Below are 21,377 nucleotides of genomic sequence, written 5' to 3' on the forward strand. Positions count from 1 at the left end.
TAAAAGAAGAAGAATGTGAAAGTGAAAGTGGAGATTGATAGTCAAAAAATACTTAAATATTGCTCTGTTTCTCATTCACTTCTATCATATTGCTTTTGAATACATAGATTTAACCACTGGAGTCTTATAGATTACTTTTATGCTGTCTTTATGTGATTTTTTGAGCTTCAAATTTCTGGCCACCATTCACTTCATTGTATGGACCTACAGAGCTAAGATATTTTTCTAAAAATCTTAATTTGTGTTCTGCAGAAGAAAGAAAGTCATACACATCTGGAATGACATGAAGGCGAGTAAATGATGAGATGATTTTCATTTTTGGGTGAACTATTCCTTGAGTTAAGTTGAGTTGGTATTAAGACTCAGGAATGTTTTGTTATCAGGTTTTTCTAGGAGTTGAGTTTGAGAGGGTGAGGACATCTTCATCTCATTTTGTTGTCTCTCTCTCTCTCTCTCTATTTCTCTCTCATACACAGCTGAGACAAAAGTTTGTTTTAAATATTACCATGGACAGAGTGGAGCGCTTAGAGCCACTACACCCAGCGTGATGGTGCAGAACCCCTCTGCCTCTGTGAGTAAATACACTCTAATGCACAGATACACTCTTCGCACTGGTGTTTGTTGCTTAATAGATAATGTCATACAGGTCAGATGGGGTGAGGGAAGAGGCTGACCTTATAACAGCTGGTAAGAATTCCATGTAAAGTTAGCATTAAACAACCTCTCCATTGCACCTATGTCATAATCACAAAAAACTGGCTCCAGAAGGCTTGTTGTGATGCGACACACAACTGCACAGGTCAAAGGTCACGAAAAAGGTCCGTAATTATTGTTTTAGTTGTGTAACCATTTGTTTAACATGGTTGGCTTAAGATGTTGTGATGATGGTGCATTTAGTTCATTTTTTCACCAGAGGAAGTGAATAAATTAGGTTATCTGCTTTAACACAGGTCATGGTTCAGAGTATTTAACCTTACGCCAGTTGTCAAATATACTTGTCACTGAGCATTAATTTTTCAGGATTAACAAAAGAAAAACACACAAAAAAAAAAACAATGCCAACATCTGACTTTCTGCTATTACACTTTCCACTACTAAATTAAATGTTTGGAATCAAGTAAAAAATATTATTTAATACCACTGAGTCAATCTGAATACATTTGGTTACACCAGCAAAACTAAATGTAAGGGTTAGATCAATTAGATATACTGTAGCTCCAACTACAGGTTGTCGCTTTTCACAGTTTATGATTGTTCCAAAGTTTCTGATTCTCTGATTTTTCTGTCTGAAGAAGAGAAACTAACAATGTCACTGAAGCTGTCACACTGTGCACATTTAGAGGCTTTGTTGTGCTATTGAATTAATGTACAACTATGTTATTCTTTGATTCTCTGAGGATTCTATCGTGTGGTCAAAAGTCATTCTTCGAGAAGAGATGTTGGATTTGTTGTGTAGTGTTTGTATTGCATTTGATATGTTCTCACTTTCAAAAAAAGGTAGTTAAAGTTGCACTCAGTAATGTTTTCTTATACATTCTTCACAGTAACTGTCACAGACATAGAGACTAAAAGAGTCTGTCACTATTGTGTGGAAGGAGGAGAAGGCAGACAGAAGGTAGGATCCAAAAGCGGGCTTTATTAAGGTTAAGGACCAAATAAACAAACATAAGAACAAAGCAAAAGTCCACAATGGGAAAACCGGCAGGAACACGGGAACAGCAGGGGAACCTTTGACGGGCTGACGGACAACAGGGTAACCACGAACAAGGAGACAGACTGGAAGGGAAACACGGACAGAGAGCGTTAAACGGACAACTGACTGGAACACGGAAACGCGGTATTACCAACATTAACGAACAACAACCACAGAACCAACAGACAGGGCTTAAATACACAGACAGAGAGCAAAGGAACCAATGAGCAAACAAAACCAATGACAGATTAACGAAGACAGGTGATAATAATGAACAGTGAGCGGGAAAGCCGACAGAGAGACAGTGGAGCTAAACAAGTGACAGAAGTGAACCTATGGAGTGCAGAAAGTGACAGAAGCGGAAAACAGAGACCACGGGGATCGTTACATAGCCCCCCCTCAAAGGGACCGGATTCCAGACGGTCTCAACAAACTGACATACAAAAAGACAAAAATAATCCAGGCGAGGGGAGCTAGAAGAGGGGAAGAAAAAACAGACAGAACGGGACACAAGGAACACAAGGACAGATCAAGGAGGTACAAGAGACACAGAGACGGATTCAGGAAGCACAAGGGGCAATTAGGCAGACCACGGGGAAAAAAAGGGAGATGGGACTGAACACTGGGGCAACTAGGAAGTCCATGGAGGCAAAGGGGCCAGACAGGCAGACCAGGGAGGAGAAAAGGGAAATGAGACAGTTCACTGGGGCAACTAGGCAGTCCCTGGGGGTGTGTGCAGGGAACCGGGTCAGGTGGCCTGGGGGACGTCCACCGGGTAGGGACAGGTTTAGGAGGTCTGGGAGGTGGCCATAGAGCAGGGGCCTGTTCAGGGGGCCTGGGAGGTGGCCATCGGACAGGGACAGGTCCAGGGGGCCTGGGAGGCGGCCTCAGGACAGGGACAGTTCCCGGGGGCGAAGCTGCGAGGGGCTCTGGAGACGAAGCTGAGGGAGGCTCTGACGGCTCAGGAGGCGGAGCTGAGGGAGGCTCTGAAGGCTCAGGAGGCGGAGCTAAGGGAGGCTCTTGAGGCTCAGGAGGCGGAGCCGAGGGAGGCGGAACCATGGACACCTCTGGAGGATCAGGGGGCGGAGCCGTGGGAGGCTCAAGAGGCAGAGCCGAGGAAGGCAGAGCCGAGGAAGGTTCGAGGGGCTCAGGAGGCGGAGCCGTGGGAGGCTCAGGAGGCAGAGCCGTGGGAGGCTCAGGAGGCAGAGCCGAGGAAGGTGGCGCCGTAGGAGGCTCTAGAGGCGAAGCTCTGGAAGGCTCTAGAGGCGAAGCCGATGGAGGTGGCACCGTAGGAGGCTCTAGAGGCGGAGGCCTGGAAGGCTCTGGAGGTGGAGCCAAGGGAGGCTCAAGAGGTGGAGCCGAGGAGGGCTCAGGAGGTGGAGCCGAGGAAGGTGGCGCCGTAGGGGCCTTTAGGGGCGGAGCCATAGGAGGCTCAGGGGGTGGAGCCGTAGGAGGCTCAGGAGTCTCTGGGAGCAGAGCTGTGGGAGGCTCGAGAGGTGGAGCCGCAGATTGCTCGAGAGGAGGAGCCCTAAAAAGCTCTGGTGTCTCTGGGTGCAGAGCCGTAAGAGGCTCGGGAGGCGGAGCCGTAGGAGGCTCTGGAGGTGGAGCCGTAGGTTGCTCGAGAGGCGGAGCCCTAGAAAGCTCTGGAGTCACTGGGAGCAGAGCCGTAGGAGGCTCGGGAGGCGGAGTCGTAGGAGGCTCTGGGGGTGGAGCCATAGGAGGCTCGGGGAGAAGGGCCGTGGAAGACTCGAGAGGCTCTGGAGGCGGAGCCCTGGAAGGCTCGAGAGGCTTGAGAGGCGGAGCTCTGGAAAGCTCGGGAGGCTTGAGAGGCGGAGCCCTGGAAGGCTCGAGAGGCGGAGTCCTGGAAGGCTCGAGAGGCTCGAGAGGCGGAGCCCTGGAAGGCTCGAGAGGCTTGAGAGGCAGAGCCCTGGAAGGCTCGAGAGACGGAGCCCTGGAAGGCTCGAGAAGCTTGAGAGGCAGAGCCCTGGAAGGCTCGAGAGGCTCGAGAGGCTTGAGAGGCGGAGCCCTGGGAGGCTTGAGAGGCTCGAGAGGCAGAGCTCTGGGAAGCTCGAGAGGCGGAGCTCTGGGAAGCTCGAGAGGCGGAGCCCTGGGAGGCTCGAGAGACTTGAGAGGCAGAGTCCTGGAAGACTCAGGAGGCGGAGCTCTGGGAGGCTCGAGGGGAGCCCTGGAAGACTCGGTAGGCGAAGCTCTGGAAAGCTCGGAAGGCGGAGCTCTGGGAAGCTCGAGAGGAGCCCTGGAAGACTCTGTAGGCGGAGCTCTGGAAAGCTCGGGAGGCGGAGCTCTGGAAAGCTCGGGAGGCGGAGCTCTGGAAAGCTCGGAAGGCGGAGCTCTGGAAAGCTCGGAAGGCGCTGGCCCTTGGACGGTTATGGCTACTGGCACTGGCTCTTGGACGGTCATGGCTACTGGCACTGGCTCTTGGACGGTCATGGCTACAGGCGCTGGCTCAAAGACGTCTGAGGCTACAGGCGTTGGCTGACGGCAACAGGGTAACCACGAACGAGGAGACAGACTGGAAGGGAAACACGGACAGAGAGCGTTAAACGGACAACTGACTGGAACACGGAAACGCGGTATTACCAACATTAACGAACGACAACCACAGAACCAACAGACAGGGCTTAAATACACAGACAGAGAGCAAAGGAACCAATGAGCAAACAAAACCAATGACAGATTAACGAAGACAGGTGATAATAATGAACAGTGAGCGGGAAAGCCGACAGAGAGACAGTGGAGCTAAACAAGTGACAGAAGTGAACCTATGGAGTGCAGAAAGTGACAGAAGCGGAAACAGAGACCACGGGGATCGTTACAGAGTCATGTAATAAAAACAAAATCACAGATGCAAATTATTGTTCAACTAAAATCCCAAAATTAACAGATTTGGTGCATAACTCTGGAAATAAAAACAAGCTCGAAATTCAGAGGAACTATTACTTTGAAATGATGGAGACTTGGCTCAGTTACAATGCTCTATATTTAAATATTTACAAAATTAAGCTTTTTATAGCCTATATATTCACCAGATGAAGGGTGTTGTATACATATATATATTTCACTGAAAGATGGTTCAATAAGTAATAATGTTTATTACTATTTACAAAGAAGACACAATGTATGTCCTGACAGGCCACGTTCCCATCACATGTTTCTTTTCATGCTCTTGCTTCAATTTAGAACACTTAATTTATTTAATAAAAATAACAACATTGTTTTTATTTCACCTCTAGAGGCCGCTGTTATACTACAGAAGCAAGTTGTTCTAACTGTAAAATCATCCAGTGCCGGCCACAGCATGGGCACATGGAAGAAAGAAAAAAAACACGGCAACTATTGGCATAGATTTTTGCTGATAACTGATAGTTCCGAAATGCAAATATCGGCATGATTAATCGGTAAAACCGATATATCAGTCTACCTAGCTGGATATCCATGCTGAACACAGAGGAATACAAAAAAAAATAAAATAAATATCTGCAACTATGGGCATAGATTTTTGCAGATTACCGATAGTTCCAAAATGCAACTACAGCCACGATTCATCAGAACAAAATGATCTACCTTTAATCTCAGCATGTCACAGCTCAGCTCCATGTAGAATAAAACACATATACTACTGATATGACTAGACAAACTTTTTAAACTGTGAATTCGGCAACAGGGGGTTGCAAGTTCTGGTGCTGAAATTGGTCTGTGCTTACCAAAATTCGAATCACTGACCCCAGTGGCCGAAGCTGGAAATGTTGTTGAGAAGAAATGTCCACAGAGTGGCGCCAAAAGAGAGTTGTATTTTTTGCTTTAAATGATGTAATAAAGTCTAAAGGAATTTAGGAATAGCCCTAACCCTAAGTATATTTTATTAACCATAACCATAACCCTTAGCCTAAACCCCAACCCTAATCTTAGCCATCAGTGGAGTAACATTTTTATTTCAGAGCAAAAATTCAACCCTTCAAATCACACTCACCATTGTTTACAATTACTTCCTGGTTTCCATGGGACCAGAACCCATGTTTCGTAGTTTGCACCACAGGAAAAGAAACATTTGAATTGATGCAAAAATGTCTGATGGGGATGGTTCTTGGGTTCATTTCAGGGTAATGTATACATTCTGAAGCAACATGTTGATTTTTGGTGTGATAATGTTGGACTGGATTCTTCATCTCATGTTAGTGAGTGTACATGATTTTAAATACTATTCATTTCTTTAGTGGTAAAACGTTTTTAAGAAGTGTAGAAAATACTGAATGCACCTTTAAAAGTGCCATGGTAATACCATAATTTTGTCTTTGAAGTGCCTTGGAGTACTATGTACATACAGTATGCTAGAATATTGTAATCATTCAGTATAGTATGTACCAAAGTACCATAGTAATACCATAGTTTTCTATATGTAACAAGGTAGTACCTAGGTTGTCTTTGAAGTACCTTAGAGTACCATATAAATGCTTGTTGTTCAGTAGCCTGGTTTAACCATCTGATACATCACACATATCCAAAGTACTTTTATAGAAGTTACAAAACTTTTGCATCTTTGCTTTATGTTCGCAAAGACTTCATATGATTCCCATGCACATGAAATCAAAGATTTATAAATGTAATTGCACACTCTGGCCACATAATTATTGAAATAAAATCTCAAGAAATGGATTAAAATTAGGAGTGTCCATCACTTTGCATTCTTAAATTAGATTAAGATGTTGAATTAATTTAAAGGTAATTCCACCCCAGTACAAAAGACAATCATAAAGCATTAATCTATTTTTATTTGCTGAAATACCTCCATGACCTTCCTTCCTTATCAATGAGACAGAATGTGCATGTCTTTGAGATCTCAAGATCACTGAAACCCTGTATTTCCCCTCCAGACTGTTAGTAATCACTACTTTCAGCATGAGCACCCAAAATAACCCTTTGTTAGCACTAAGCCAAAGTGAGAGATTGAGTTTCCGCAGTCCTGCTGCCTTTGTGCTGGCATGGTCTCTGGAAATGCTGAGGGCCAGAAAACTTGATCTGAACAGCAATGCCCTCTCTCAGGGTATACAGTGTAAAAATAACCTTGGCAGAAGCAGGGGCGGAAAAGCCTTGGGTCATGTAAAGCGGATGGGTTTTCCTGGATAGTGAAAGAGACTTGCAAACACATTGATGGATAGCAAAGCGAGAGTGACTCGTCTTTGTGGGCGTGCTCCAATAGCATGGGCTCTGATTTTAATGTAGTTAAAACATAATGAGTTTGTACTGATGTCGCCTGGTTGGACCGCGAGAAGGAAGAGGGACGATGCTATCACCTGGATACCTGGCTGGGTAAAGGTAGACGCCATTATATGTTTGAAATAGTTACAACATAATTGATGAAAGAGGAGGAAATGACAAGCCATTTTTGGGCCAAATGCTCATAGTTATTTTGCTGTAATTTTGTATTTTATGAACGTTCTTTTTAACATTGTAAGCACTGGCATTGCAGACAACATTTTGCTGCATATCAGACAATTACAAAATAGTTTCAGACATTAACGTTTGTCCGTTAGGGACAATATTTGCCTCTTGGATTTGGATTTTGGGGGCTTTTTATTTTATTTAAAAGGACGTACAACTGCTTATAGATCATATTTTTATAAAAGAAAACATACATTTATTTAATTCTCCATCTGAATTAAATGGGTTTAAAATTAAAACATGAACTCATATTTAATGTGATATGTATAACTAGGCCTACAAAAGAAGATTTAGAAATTAGAGCAGTCATTTTATTTTATTAAAGCATTTAATTATTTAATTAAGTATTTAAATATTAAAATGTATCATTAGATATTGAATTATTGTTATTTGGTGTCATGTACTGGCTATTTATTTATATGCAATTCATTATGATTAATTTGAGCAATTCTATTGAAAACATTTATTAATTTACAGCCCTACTTAAATATAATTATATAATTATTATTAAACTATATCAAACTATATTGCCCCAATCCCAACTTAATTTCTGACTCTTGTTGCACTTAGGTTGGAGATTTATTGCTAAAGATTCGTTGGAGTCTGTTTACTTGGCCTTTTTTTTCTGCATATTAGGAATCTATTCAGAAGCATTTTTCATGAATGGTTTTAATTGGTCAGCACCTCAAAAATATCTAACCATAAGATATTTCACTTGTCATGAATTTCAATTGTCAGCTCTATGCTTAATGTTTTGGGCAAGCACCACTTCAGAATGTAAAAAATCTTCAAATGTACTTTTCAAAATTTATTTATCCAAGGATTCAAACACCCCCATTGGTATTTGCTATTTTCTAAATGTAATCTGCCTGTTGCCCTTTGACCGGTTGGAAAGAGACCTTTTCAGGAAAGGAGATTTGTCCCTCATCACCAAGCCTCCAGAACTGGGAACAGGATAGATTGGTGTAGCAGATTTATGCAGTATTGTTCAGTTCATCCTTTAGTATCAAATTACATTGTTGATGTAGTCAGCAGAAAGAGACTTTGGAGGCTGTTTCTATGTTGGCGAGGGGAAGCAGCTTTGGCGGAACTTGCCAAGAGAAATGAATGCAGATATCTAGAGGAAACTTGTGTTAATTAGATGTTGCTCTTTCATAGCTCAGAATTCTCAGTTGTGTTTCATTTAAAGACAGAATGTGGGATTTCTGTGTTACTAGTTTTACCAAATGGAATTGCAATAATAATTACTGTTGCAAAAGAGGTTTTCCAAACATTCCCCTCCTCTTCCATTGGTTGGACAAAAAGACTGTCCATTCCAAACTTATTCCATTGGTTGAGCCAATATTGTTATGTCAGGCTGCTCAAACAAATTCTGCAAAAAACTGCACTGTTAAATGTAATAAGTTGACTTTACTTTAAAAGTGAGGAAACCTTTTGCCTTAAAAAAAATCAAGTAAATATACTTATTTGGCTCAAGTAACATGGACTATTCCTAGTTCACTTTACTTGAGTCAAGTAAGTATATTTACTGCCAAGTAAGTACTTTTACTTAGATTATTTTAAGGTAATCAATTGACATGCTTTTTTAAGTAAGGTTAACTAATTAGACGTTACAATGCACTTCATCTTTAAACATCAACTTTGTCTTTGATGTTTCTCCTACAGTTCCTAATGACAAAATGAATTGAGATGAATTAATTGGATATTTAAGAGATCTCGTTTGTGATTTATGATTTTAACGCATATATGTGTGTTCATCGCAGAGAGAGCACAGCATAGTTTAGTGAGACATGATGGATGGCCAGCCGCTTTCTAAATGTGAGCTAGTAAGTTTTGTGCATGGAGTGTAATTTTAGAGTAATGCAATACAGCATGTCTGGGGCAAGTCATTTGGGAATCTGCATAAAAATGATTTCCGCAGGCATGCTTATTTTCTATAAATTCTTTGGTAGTGTTTTTCTTTTGTGTTTTGGGAGTTTGTATGCAAGTAGATACATGAGTTCGAAAGAAAGCAAGAATGAACAAGAAACTCTCACAGCACACTTTTCACACTCTCACTGATTAAAGAAATATTCCGGGTTCAATACAAGTTAAGCTGAATCGACGGCATTTGGCCCATAATGTTGATCACCATAAAAATGTATTTCAACTCATTTCTCATTTTCTTAATTTTATTTTTAGCAAAAAATCAAGATTACAGTGAGCACTTATGCTAAATGGTGCCAATTTTTGGAGGGTTTAAAGGCAAAAATGTGTAGCTTATCATTTTATAAAAGCACTTAAAATGCAAAACACTTTACAAAACGTGTATTATTGTGAAGTTGTTTAAATCATCATTTTTACTGTCTTTTAAGGGTTTTAGTGTTTATGGCATTAAAATCACTAAACAATAAAATCATTTTAAAACATGTTTACCTTTTGTGGCAGTACTTTTGAAATAAAGTATTCTAATGTTTATGATTGTCCCCATTTACTTCCTCACTGTAACCCAGATGTTTGAAATTTTTGTGGTAATCAAAATTGTGCCACAAATGCTGTCAATTGAACTTGTATTGAACCTGGAATATTACTTTAATTTAATGTGTCACCTAGCAATGTCCAAAAGCATGTATTGTATGTGAATTCTGCAATTTTTGTCACTGTTCTATAACATCATGAACATTTCCACCATGGATTGTGTTTAATAACATTCTTTGGTGGCAGTGACATTTGACACATTTGTTTTAGTAATATTTGCACATATCTGAAAGTCATTTTCTCTATAGCCACATACATTGAAGTCTTGGTTGCAAAAAAGCTTTAGATTTTTCTACCCCCATTTAAATGTGACAACATGCCCCAACCTTAATTTCATGAAAAATAACTTTGTCCTAAGACCTGCGAATACAGTTTGCCTGCATAGTACAGTTGACCCTTGATTTGATGCCTTGATTATGTTCACTTGTTTACCCGAGAGCTACAACAAAAATATAACAGTGAAAATTGATTTTATCAAAATTCAAAACAAAATAAAAATTAAATTTTTACTGAGATATAGCCATTGTGACAACTTTCATGTGTGGCAACTAGCTTGGTCTCCCATATGCTTGCAAAAATACACAAATGAGCCAAAACATTATGACCAACCACAGGTGAAGAGAATAACATTGATCATCTCCTAACAAGGCCACATTTCAAAGTCTGAGTAGATTAGATGGAAAGCGAAATATCAGTTCTCATAGTCAATGTGTTGAACGCAGGAGAAATGGGCGGGTGTAAAGACCTGAGCAACTTTGACAAGGGCCTGATTGTTATGGCAAGAGGACTGGGTCAGAGCATCTCTGAAACGGCAAGGCTTGTGGGGTGCTTCCGGTCAGCAGTGTTCCAAGGAGGGACAAACCGCAAACCGGCGACAGGATGTTGGGGCGCACAGGGCTCAATGATACGTGAGAGCAACGAAGGCTATCCTGTCTGGTCCGAACCGACAGAAGGTGTACTGTGGCACAAGTCATAGAAAATTTGAATGATGGTTATGGGAGGAATGTGTCACAACACACAGTGCATCGGTCAGAGTGTCCATGAGGACTCCTGTCCATCATTGGAAGCGCCTACAAATGGCACACGAGTGTCGGAACTGGACCTTGGAGCAGTGAAAGAAGGTTGCCTAGTCCGATGAGTCCCGTTTTCTTTTACATCACAATAGAAAAAAAGTTGAAATCAGTCAGATAAAAATAAATAATATTGTGTAGGTCCCTCTCGTGCCACCAAAACAGCACCAACCCGCATCTCAGAATATTCTGAGATGTGGCTGATAGATGTATGTGCAGTCCTCTCTGTCTGGGGTCTGCGCTGACTCAATGTCCCACTGCACTGTCCTCTCACGTGGCATACCACATGAACATTAGTATTCCGTAAGCATTCTGCACCCTCTTCTGCATCTCTCTCATTCTGTCTCTTTTTCTGTCTATTGGCGGCTTTAAGCTTTAACTTCACATTTGCATGGAACACACACACATCCACAGTGTCCTCCCTCACTAATGCAACATGTCTTGAAAGTAATTACTCTCTTCTGTCAGCAGAACATTGCATGTGTGTTGATGTGTGCAGCATCTCTGCCTTCAGATGCGGTTTGCTCTTCTTACACTGGTACAAGGGGAGCGATGCACCATAGCTCTCTTCTGATGAGCTCTGTGTCACTTTGTTAGATCTGACAACACTCTTATATACCATATAAAACCTTGGATCCATTAAAAAATGTTACTCTGATTATCATATTTTTAAATTAAAGTATGCATTATATAAACCCTTTACAAAAAGTACTATGGTGGTACAGTGGTTCAGTGATGGTGACCAGGTAGATGGTAATACCATGGTACTTTGATATATGCCATGGTATTGAATGATTAACATGTATCAAAGTATTTACATGGTCATCCAAGATACTATTTAAAGGGATAGTTGACCCAAACAATTTAAATTCTCTAAATTCTAAATTTACTCACTGTAAAACTTTCCACTAAGGAAGGGACAGGAAACAGCATCAAAAGTAAGGCTTCTTTAATCTTTTTTCCACTTTCACACAATAATATCACACAGTTCGTTTCTCTGGGCTTGGTGTCGGGCTCTCTCTCTCTTGATGCTCTCCGTTTGCTGCTTTTTATGCCGCTTTTTCTCTCCCAGACGGGCGCTTGACCACGCCCCCGCTGCCACACTCACCCTCATTCCATCCCAGATGTGGATGACTTACTTTCTTCACCAGAACACAAACAAAGATTTTTATAAAATTATCTCAACTAATTACAATGCATGTGAATGGTGGCCAGAACTATGAAACTCCAAAAAGTACATAAATGCAGCATAAAAGTAATCCTTAAGACTGCAGTGGTTAAAGCCATGACTTCAGAAGTGATATGATATAAGGTGTGGGTGAGAAACAGTTTAAAATTTAAAAGTCCTTTTTTAGAATGCAAATCGCAAAACAAAAAGCAAAAGAAGAATGTGGAAGTGAAAGTGAAAGTTGAGATTTATGGTTAAAAAGGACTTAAATGTTGATCGTTTTCTCACCCACACCTATTAAAACCATAATACTACCATGATACCTTAACCAAAAAATATGGTGCACATGCTTACGCTCAAGCTACTTTTTTGTAAATCTTTGATAGTGACACGAATAAGTCAACACAATAAAACAAGTTAGTTTATTAGAGTCATTCTGTACATAACAGATACTTGTGGGGACATATATTAAATATATATTACGATAAAGTAAAAAATGAAAATAAAGGTGGAAAAAAGAAGGTAAACTTTGTGAAAAAATCTCTTAGACTTATGTTTGAGGAGAGATTTGAACCATATTAATGGGCCAGAATGCAATTCATCAATTGGAAGTGGGCTCTTTTAATTTAAATAAGTAAGCAACCACCTAGAACTGCAATGGCAATCTTCATAGTATTGTGGTGGTGAGTTTTGCACTAGGAAGCACAATACACAAAAAATCTTTTATTATTGAAAGCAAGTAACATCACCACAGAACCACAAATAAAAACAGATCTATAAGACAGAATCAAGCCATATTTGTGGTATAAACTGCCTCATCACCTTTTGTGTAATAACACAGCCTAGATCCACCACAGTAATGACCCCATGTCTCTCTGCCCCCCTCCATGGGATGATAATATATTGGTGGTACAAGGGACCCTGTCTGTGGAAACACAGTTCATCACTCATTTAATTGATTTGGAGGTTTGGAATTAAGAGGCCTCCCACAGATCCTTTTAATCTGTCTGTGTTTGTGATTAATCAGTGAAAAGCTATGCGGCTGCTCTGATGAAACCAACAGCCATGTTTAGGAGACAGCTTTTCTATTTGACAGTCAAGAGGACTGGATTTGCATCTCATTTGGGTGTAAAGTGGTCCAAACATCTGCTCTCCTTTTGTGGCCACCTGCTGTCTATTTCTTTTCAAATTCTGAAGGATGTTTTGAGTCGTATACATATCGTTTTCTAAAAGAGTTAATGTATATTTCAAGTAACACTGCTCAAAAGGATTGAAATGAGTTTGTACCAATCTTCCATGCTTCCAGAACTAAAGCTGATTGACAAAAATAAAATGTTGAGAGGTGCTTCTGCATTAAATGGGTTTACTTAGCATTTTGGGTGCATCTGTTACGTACAATGTACAAAATGGGCTGAAAGGATAGTCGCAATTAGTGTCATTAATGAATGGACTTGCACTGTTGAATCTCTATTGAGATTATTGACAGGCCAGACTGGAGGAACAACATGATCTTATTAGTATTCAGAGACATTTGTACATAAAGTGCAAGCACACTTATATTTTTGTATGTTTAAATAGACACAAAAATGTACAGTATAAACATATTGATGGCAACTTTTTCATACGTACAAGTTTAGAGATGAACAAATGTTAACATATCCTTTACTGTTCATATAATATTGAATTTAATGAATTTGTTGCTTGATTTTATTTATAATAAGTGATATTTAATGTTTAATGACATCATATTTAATACATTTAACACATTTGCCTAATTTACATTATAATGGTTTAATCTATTCTGTATGATTTCAAAAAACTATCTGAAACAATTTTGACCGCACACACAACAACAAACATGAAATTCATTTCACTAAATTTCAGTTAGATTTCCAACCTGGTCTCTTGAAATGTCCTAATAGTACAAGATGGTGAAGGACCACTTAAGTCTTCCGTGTCCCATCCAGGGACCAGACGTGGAGGTTCCAGAGGTCTGGGCGTGTGTAACAAATGGTGTTCCATCCCTGAGAAAGAAGGTCCTTCCTCAGGTGAATTTGCCAGGGAGGTGCAATTGCGACATGCGAGGAGAATGTATGCTGCCTAGGCGATTTATAAACGCTACTGTCTCTGTGTTGTCAGACCGGACCAACACATGCTTGCACGGATCAATGACAATAGCCTTCGCAGGGCGAGCAGTACAGCCAGAAAATTTAGGCAGTTGATGTGACAACACAGCCGTGGTCCTGTCCAGCCACCAGCAGCTTCGTGAAGATGCGAAGGGACAGGGACAGGCCAAAGGTGAAGACCTTTTACTGATATGCCCAGCCTTCGAAAGCAAACCGTTGGAAGGGTCTGTGTCGAGGTAAAACCGAGACGTGAAAGTACACGTCCTTTAGGTCTTTTAGGTCTACTGCCGCGAACCAATCTTGATGCCGGACGCACGTCAAAATGTGTTTCTGCGTCAGCATCTTGAATGGGAGTTTGTTTAAGGCCCGGTTCAGAACAAGCAGGTCCAAGATTGGCTGTGACCCACCTTTCTTTGGCACAATTAATTAATGGTTGTAGAACCCTTTCCTCATGTCGATTGGAGGGACAGGCTCTATCTCCGCATGCAGGGTTGTGGCCGGGGCGGGTGCCTGGCGAACTGAATCGCATAGCCGAGTCGGATGGTCGTGGCCATCCACCGCAACGGGTTGGAAAGTGTTAGCCAAGCATCCGAGCTCCGGGCGAGGGGCACTAAGGGGACGATCGTATCTGATGTACCTGGGGGCGGGGCCTCGTGCAGGGAGGAGCAGGCAACGCCACATCGAGGAGCGTTGCTTCGGCACGAGACGGCTGCGCTGAGGTGGACCTCAAAGCACTTACCTTCTCTGTGTACCCGGCATAGGGTGGATTAGCTACTGAGGAGGAGGGCCTCTTGGGCCGTCCTCGAGACTCGTCACAACCGCCTGGCCATAGGTTGGGCGTTCGTGGGGCCCTGGCTGCGAGTGCTCTGTGTCTGGCTGTCACAGAGTGTGACCACCAATTATGTGACCCAAGGAGTGAGGAAACCGCTCTTTTTTTGACAATGTGGGTACCACAGCCCGTTTGGGGTGCAGCGAACACCACACAAAAGGACAACAAAAGATTTACCTTCCGGCCCTCCACCGGAGGATAGAGTGGTCTGGGTACCAGCTCCGTAGCGGACATCTTTCTCCCTGGGTCGTCCATCTTAGGGACGATTAGGAGCCTTGCGGGTCCTCGTGCCAGGCCATAAGTCAGGGGGTATCTGCGTTCACGTCAATGTGTTTACTCTTAAAGAGGAAATATACTCTCTTAGTAGTGCTGTCGAAGCCTCCAGGGGGAATGCGCCATATATCCAACAGCATACGCTTCTTTCAGAGGTGAATGGAACAGCAGTAGTATTCAGCTCGCTGATACACAACCGTTGGCTCTGAAGAAAAAAATCAGAATGAGAGTGGGCATTCTTTCTCCTTTTATACCCGTATTTCCGGGGGAGTTCCATGCAAATTCCAATTGCCAATTCCCATTGGTGTGACCCAAATTGAGTGACAGAAGGGGAACATCTGGGTTTGGAAAGAATCAAGGTTACACAGTTAATGTCACAAATTTGCTTATGTAATGACTGATTATGAAATTGTGTGGAATCTTAAATATTTCTTATATTATGTCATTGTAATCATGCAATTGTGCAATCACAAGCAACAGCGAGAGGAGCAGGCTATTTTATTTATATGACTTTTTTCGCACCTGCATTCCAAACTACATCTTGATGTAATCCTTCCTCATGATCATGCAGCATGTTTTCATCAGTTGAATGATAGACTAAATATTATTAAATTGTGACAAGACTCATGCTGTGCATGCAAGCCATTTGCACATTGCAAGCCGATCAAATATTTAGCCCTTTTCGGTTAATCACATCTGCAGAATCCGAAAACTTTATTTCCAGGTTTAATTTATATTTTGAATAGACTATATTTTGAACCCCTGATGTGGGTTTTAGTGATGTGTCGTTCATGAATGATTCGTTCATTTTGAACGAATCTTTAATATGACTCGGGACTACCGAGTTGTCTCAGAGAGTGATTCGTTCATTTTGTGTTGACCGCGCATGCGCGCAACATCGCATAAGGTACATGAAGTCATAAATGATTAGTTCATCTTTCGCGAGTCTTCGGGTTCGGCCGGGTCCGAGTCTTTCGTTCTTCCTGTCAGTCCCATAGAGACTATGCTGCTGTCAGTACCGGAAAGAGAAATGATTAGTTCGTCTGGTTCGGTTTCGGCCGGGTCCGAGTCTTTCGTTCTTCCTGTCAGTCCCATAGAGACTATGCTGTCAGTACCGGAAAGAGAAATGATTAGTTCGTCTCTTCGGTTTCGAGTCGTTCGTTCTTCAAGTCAGACTCACAAACCCATAGCACTATGCAGAGACAGAAATGATTAGTTCATCTTTCGAGTCTGAGTCCTTCGTTCTTTTGTCACGTGACAGCTGGTATCTCGCATCAAATAAAACATTAGATTCAGTATTATTGACTAGCGTCTGAATGTACATTGTTTTATATGTTGGGAATTAACATACAATTATCAAAATATATGTACAATAAACATCATCTGAAAAATAAAAAAGGTCCATCTTATTATTGTCCCTGTCCATCTCTTTTTTATTGTTAATATGTTTTTAGTTTTTATTATTATTATTGTTATTAGGATATATATATATATATATATATATATATATATATATATATATATATATATACATACATACACACACACACACACGTTTATATATATATATATATATATATATATATATATATATATATATATATATATATATATATATATATAAAACGTGTGTATATATATATACACACACACACACACACACACACACACACACATACACAATGTGTGTTTGGTTCAAACAAGAGTTTAGCCAATGGTTGAGATGAATTGCAACTGTCACTCAAGGCTGTCACCAAGGGATAGTGACCCTTTCACACCCATCCCCCATTGTTTTGCGCAAGGTGAGGAGCAGAGAAGAGACAGATCAGGACAATGTTGAGCTCTAGAAAAAGGAGTGATGTTTGGACTCATTTTGTTGCAACTTCGGCCACTGAGGCAAAATGCAACATCTGCAAGAAAAATGTTTCTACTAAAGGAGGAAGCACTTCAAATTTGAGAAGACACTTGAAAAGCTCACATCCAACTGTGCTGTTAGCACAAGTTAGAACAGAGATTGAAGATGGTGGCCCTGCAGCAGCTGGAGCTGTGTCCACCACCAGCACCTCTTCTGCTGGATATTCAACTTCTTTGGCTGGCACCTCATCTGCAGAATCCAGTATACCAGCAGCACCTACCACCATCCAAGGAGCAGTTAGGTCAAGGAGGCCACAGCAGCAAACATCTATGAGTAGTTTCATAATGCGTCCAATGGAGGATCCGTTAAAACAGAGCAAACTAGATGAGGCTCTGGTCAAAATGATTGCTTGTGACTTTCAGCCCTTTTCTATAGTGGAGGATAAGGGCTTTAAGGAATACTCACATCTTCTGGACCCATCATACAGCCTACCTAGCAGAAAAACTCTAACAAAAACTGTAATGCCTAGGCTGTTTGAGAAGTTAAGAGCTGACATCATGGACACAATCAAGAGAGCATCTGCTGTATGTCTTACAACAGACTGCTGGACCTCTGTGACCACCACAAGTTACATGGCTGTGACTTGCCATTTCATAGAGGACTTTCAGATGACCTCTTTTCTCCTGGACTGCTTTGTCTTGACAGACAGACACACTGCTGCTCACCTGGCAAGTGAGTTGACCAGGGTTACAAATGAATGGGGTGTGGTTGACAAAATTGTAGCCTGTGTCACAGACAATGCCAGCAACATTGTTTCAGCCCTGAAAGACCACCTCCACTGGGATCACGTACCTTGTTTTGCACATTTATTGAACCTCATTGTGAGAGCTGCACTGAAAGAGGTCCAAGCAATATTGCAAAAGGTCAAGACAACTGTTGAGTTCTTCCATAGAAGCACAGTTGCTTCAGATAAGCTGAAGGCCACGCAAAAACAGATGGGTCAAGAGCAGCTGCGCTTAAAACAGGATGTGGCCACAAGGTGGAATTCAACATTTTATATGTTAAAAAGATTTATTGAAATCAAAGAGCCAATCATCTCCACCCTGGCTCTCACTAATGCATCTCTGCCAACCTTGTCAGCCTGATGAATGGGAAATCTGCAGAGAAATCGTGGATATTATTCATCCATTTGAGGAGGTCACTACAGAAGTGAGTGCAGAAAAGTAAGTATTTTTTAAATTTAAATTTTTTGATTATCATTCATATAAAAAAACACATTTTAAACTCTATATTTCTTAATCATGCATGTATTTCTATGTGTAATATTGATTTTGGCTTTGTTATATGTACAGTATGTAAACAATTGTAAATTTTTTTGTAGGTTTGTGACTGCCTCCAAAATAATTTTGATGACCAGAGGTCTTCGGAGGATTGTTGCCCGGAATCAAAGGAATCCATCCAGATTTGAAGCTGTTAAAAAACTAGTGGACACCCTAATGTCAGAAATGACTAAAAGGTTTGGCAGAGTGGAGCTCATTGAGAAGCTTGCTGATGCAACTTGCTTGGATCCAAGGTTCAAAAAGCAAGCCTTTGTCAACCACCAGGCAGCAGAAGAGACTGTGAAGAGGGTTACAACAGCTGCAGCAGCTATTAACCCAACTCAGAGTGAAGAGGAGAATCCTCCAGATTCTGGTGTGACTTCCAGTGCAGGGGCCATGTTTTGGGAAGACTTTGATGAGAGGGTAGCAAGCTTGAGGCCTTCTGCTACCTCTTCAACTACATCAGATGCTATGGTTGAGATGCGGGCCTACCTTGCGGAACCACTCTTACCCCGTACATCAGACCCTCTGGCATGGTGGAGGAGATGTTCACCTGTTTATAAAAGCCTTTCTGAGGTCATGAAGGCTAGACTTTGCATTGTGGCCACATCTGTACCATCTGAAAGAGTATTTTCTAAGACTGGGCAGATTATCTCAGACAGAAGAAACAGGCTCAGCCCAGCCAAGGTCCGGGAGCTTGTTTTTTGAATGCAAACATGCCTTAAAGCAGGCCCTAAATATATAGCCACAGTGTGTTTTAAAATTATTTCTTTTTTATTTATTTGAAAAGCCTGGCTTGTTGTGCAATATTGTGTTAGGCTTTATATTGTGATTTAAGTTATATGGTTATGCTCTGTGGCTTTATAGTGTCCTTTTCATTCTTATTTATTTTTTATTTATTTTTATTTAATTCCTTTTTGGATAGTTATCCAATTTTTTTAAAGCATTGTTGGCAAAAAATAAACAAACAATAAACATCCAGTCAATATAGTGTGTACAGTGTTGTAATAAGCTATGTTACAAAGGTGTAGGTTTCATAGGTTTATTAAATAACTGCATATTTAAGTTATATACTGTGACTTTTCACAAAACAACTCGTAGACTTTTTAGGTGATTTTTTATGGACTAAAAAACATAGTGAATGGAAAAATGCATGAATACTACATTCTACATTACTACATTCAATGTTATAGAAAAGAATCTTCATGACAGAAATTCACAAATACATATGAAAAAAGATACAATTTGAGACCAGAAACGTAACATGTAACTGTAAAAGTAAAAATCAAATAAAAAAACTAACTACAACATGTTTGTAAGAATGATGTGAATTATGAACTAGGTTAAGTATTTAATAGGGCTGTCACGTGACAAAAGAACGAAGGACTCAGACTCGAAAGATGAACTAATCATTTCTGTCTCTGCATAGTGCTGTGCTATGGGTTTGTGAGTCTGACTTGAAGAACGAACGACTCGAACCGAAGAGACGAACTAATCATTTCTCTTTCCGGTACTGACAGCATAGTCTCTATGGGACTGACAGGAAGAACGAAAGACTCGGACCCGGCCGAACCCAAACCCGAAGACTCGAGAGTCGAGACTTGAACTAATCATTTATCTTTCCGGATCCGGACCGGTATGCTGCATATGCATGCAGTCAGTGAGTGCATTGGCTGCTGTGTCACACCACACGGCCCACACACAGACACTGACGAGTCGACATCGACAACTAAGTATTTTTAACGTTTTGAAGTTCGAACCCGATGACACAAGAGGCGGAGAAAAAGGAGGTGAGGTGAACTAACTGCAATAGCTTAAACTTAAGACCCAATTAATAAATTAACATTTCGGTTTCTTATAAATTGGCTTTGGCTGCATTACCCTATAGTTTATTTTTATTTATTTATTTCAAATTGAATCAACATTTTCGTAAGTAGACTACTTGATGTTTTGGGCTATTTAACATGACATTTAATTATATTCTGCTGAAATGAACGAAATGAACGAAATGACTCGAAAAAAGATTCGTTCATTTTGCTGAACGAGACTCAAAGATCCGAGTCAGTAAAATGATCCGAACTTCCCACTACTAGTGGGTTTATGTATTCTCTTTTAATCATTTCATGTAATTTTGAGTGTGACCATGGTTAAGGAGGGTGTATCTGTATGCTGGGTTGGAAACCTCAAGGATTAATAGTGGTGTTTAATAGTAGTGTTTTCCTTGTTACATGAAGTGGTCTTAGGGGGTAGCTCCCCTCGGGACGGGGCGCGTGCTTCACTTCACCCCTCCCAGTACCCCCTCGAAGCCCCTCCATTCCCGCCACCTCTTGGTGTTTCGGGTTGCAGAGGCTTCTGTCAAAATTGGGCGTTTTCGCTGTTCCTGCATTTTATTCAGGACGCGAAACACCGGACAACCCCTCAACAGGAAGTGTTCAAATATAATACCCATCTCAGAGATCCTGGCAGCGTGGAAACTTCTGCCGGATATATTCTTTTCTGTGGGTCTTATAAGGGCGTCAGGATTTAATTCACTGGCCGCTTTTACGTGTTTCAACGGCGTGTTCTCACTACCGTAAACCGGAATTCTTTTTTTTTGTAAAAACAAAAAACTAAATCTCCTGCTTAAAGGGGCCATGGTATGTGTTCCCCTTCCAGAGAGAGAGTTAGGTTATTACACTAAATACTTCCCGTTTCCCATGGAGGGTGAGGGGTGGCGTCTGGCTTAGATCTTAAAGCTTGAACTACCCGTGGGTGTTCAAGTCCAAGATGATGCCTGTCAAGACGGTTGTGTCTCAAGCCCTACAACTCGTTTGGCTGGTCACCATCGATCTTATGACGCACTTCTATACTTCATTTAGAAGTTCTGCCACAACATGGAAAGTTCCTGAGGTTCACTTCTGAGGGCGAAGTCTTCCAGGGTCAGGTTCTTTCACTCAGCCTAGCCCTTTTTACCCACACATTCACAATGCATGATGTAGCGCTGGCTCCTTGCAACTCCGGGGCATCTGCATTCTGAATTATGTAGACGACTGGCTGATCCTAGCGCAGTTCCAGGAACTGGCAGTTCAGC

The 21,377-nt window shown here is 41.4% G+C and overlaps 1 protein-coding gene across 1 annotated transcript in view; it reads left to right on the plus strand.

Moving 5' to 3' along the window:
* LOC127634380 (E3 ubiquitin-protein ligase HECW1-like) overlaps positions 1 to 21,377 on the plus strand; it is a 130,327-nt gene that overhangs the window by 37,540 nt on the left and 71,410 nt on the right. Inside the window, exon 4 of the mRNA XM_052113919.1 lies at positions 477 to 571. Within this exon, the coding sequence (XP_051969879.1) occupies positions 477 to 571 (95 nt within the window). The remainder of the gene's footprint in view (positions 1 to 476; positions 572 to 21,377) is intronic.

Source organism: Xyrauchen texanus, chromosome 41 (assembly GCF_025860055.1).
Source record: "Xyrauchen texanus isolate HMW12.3.18 chromosome 41, RBS_HiC_50CHRs, whole genome shotgun sequence".
Classification (NCBI taxonomy): Eukaryota; Metazoa; Chordata; class Actinopteri; order Cypriniformes; family Catostomidae; genus Xyrauchen; species Xyrauchen texanus.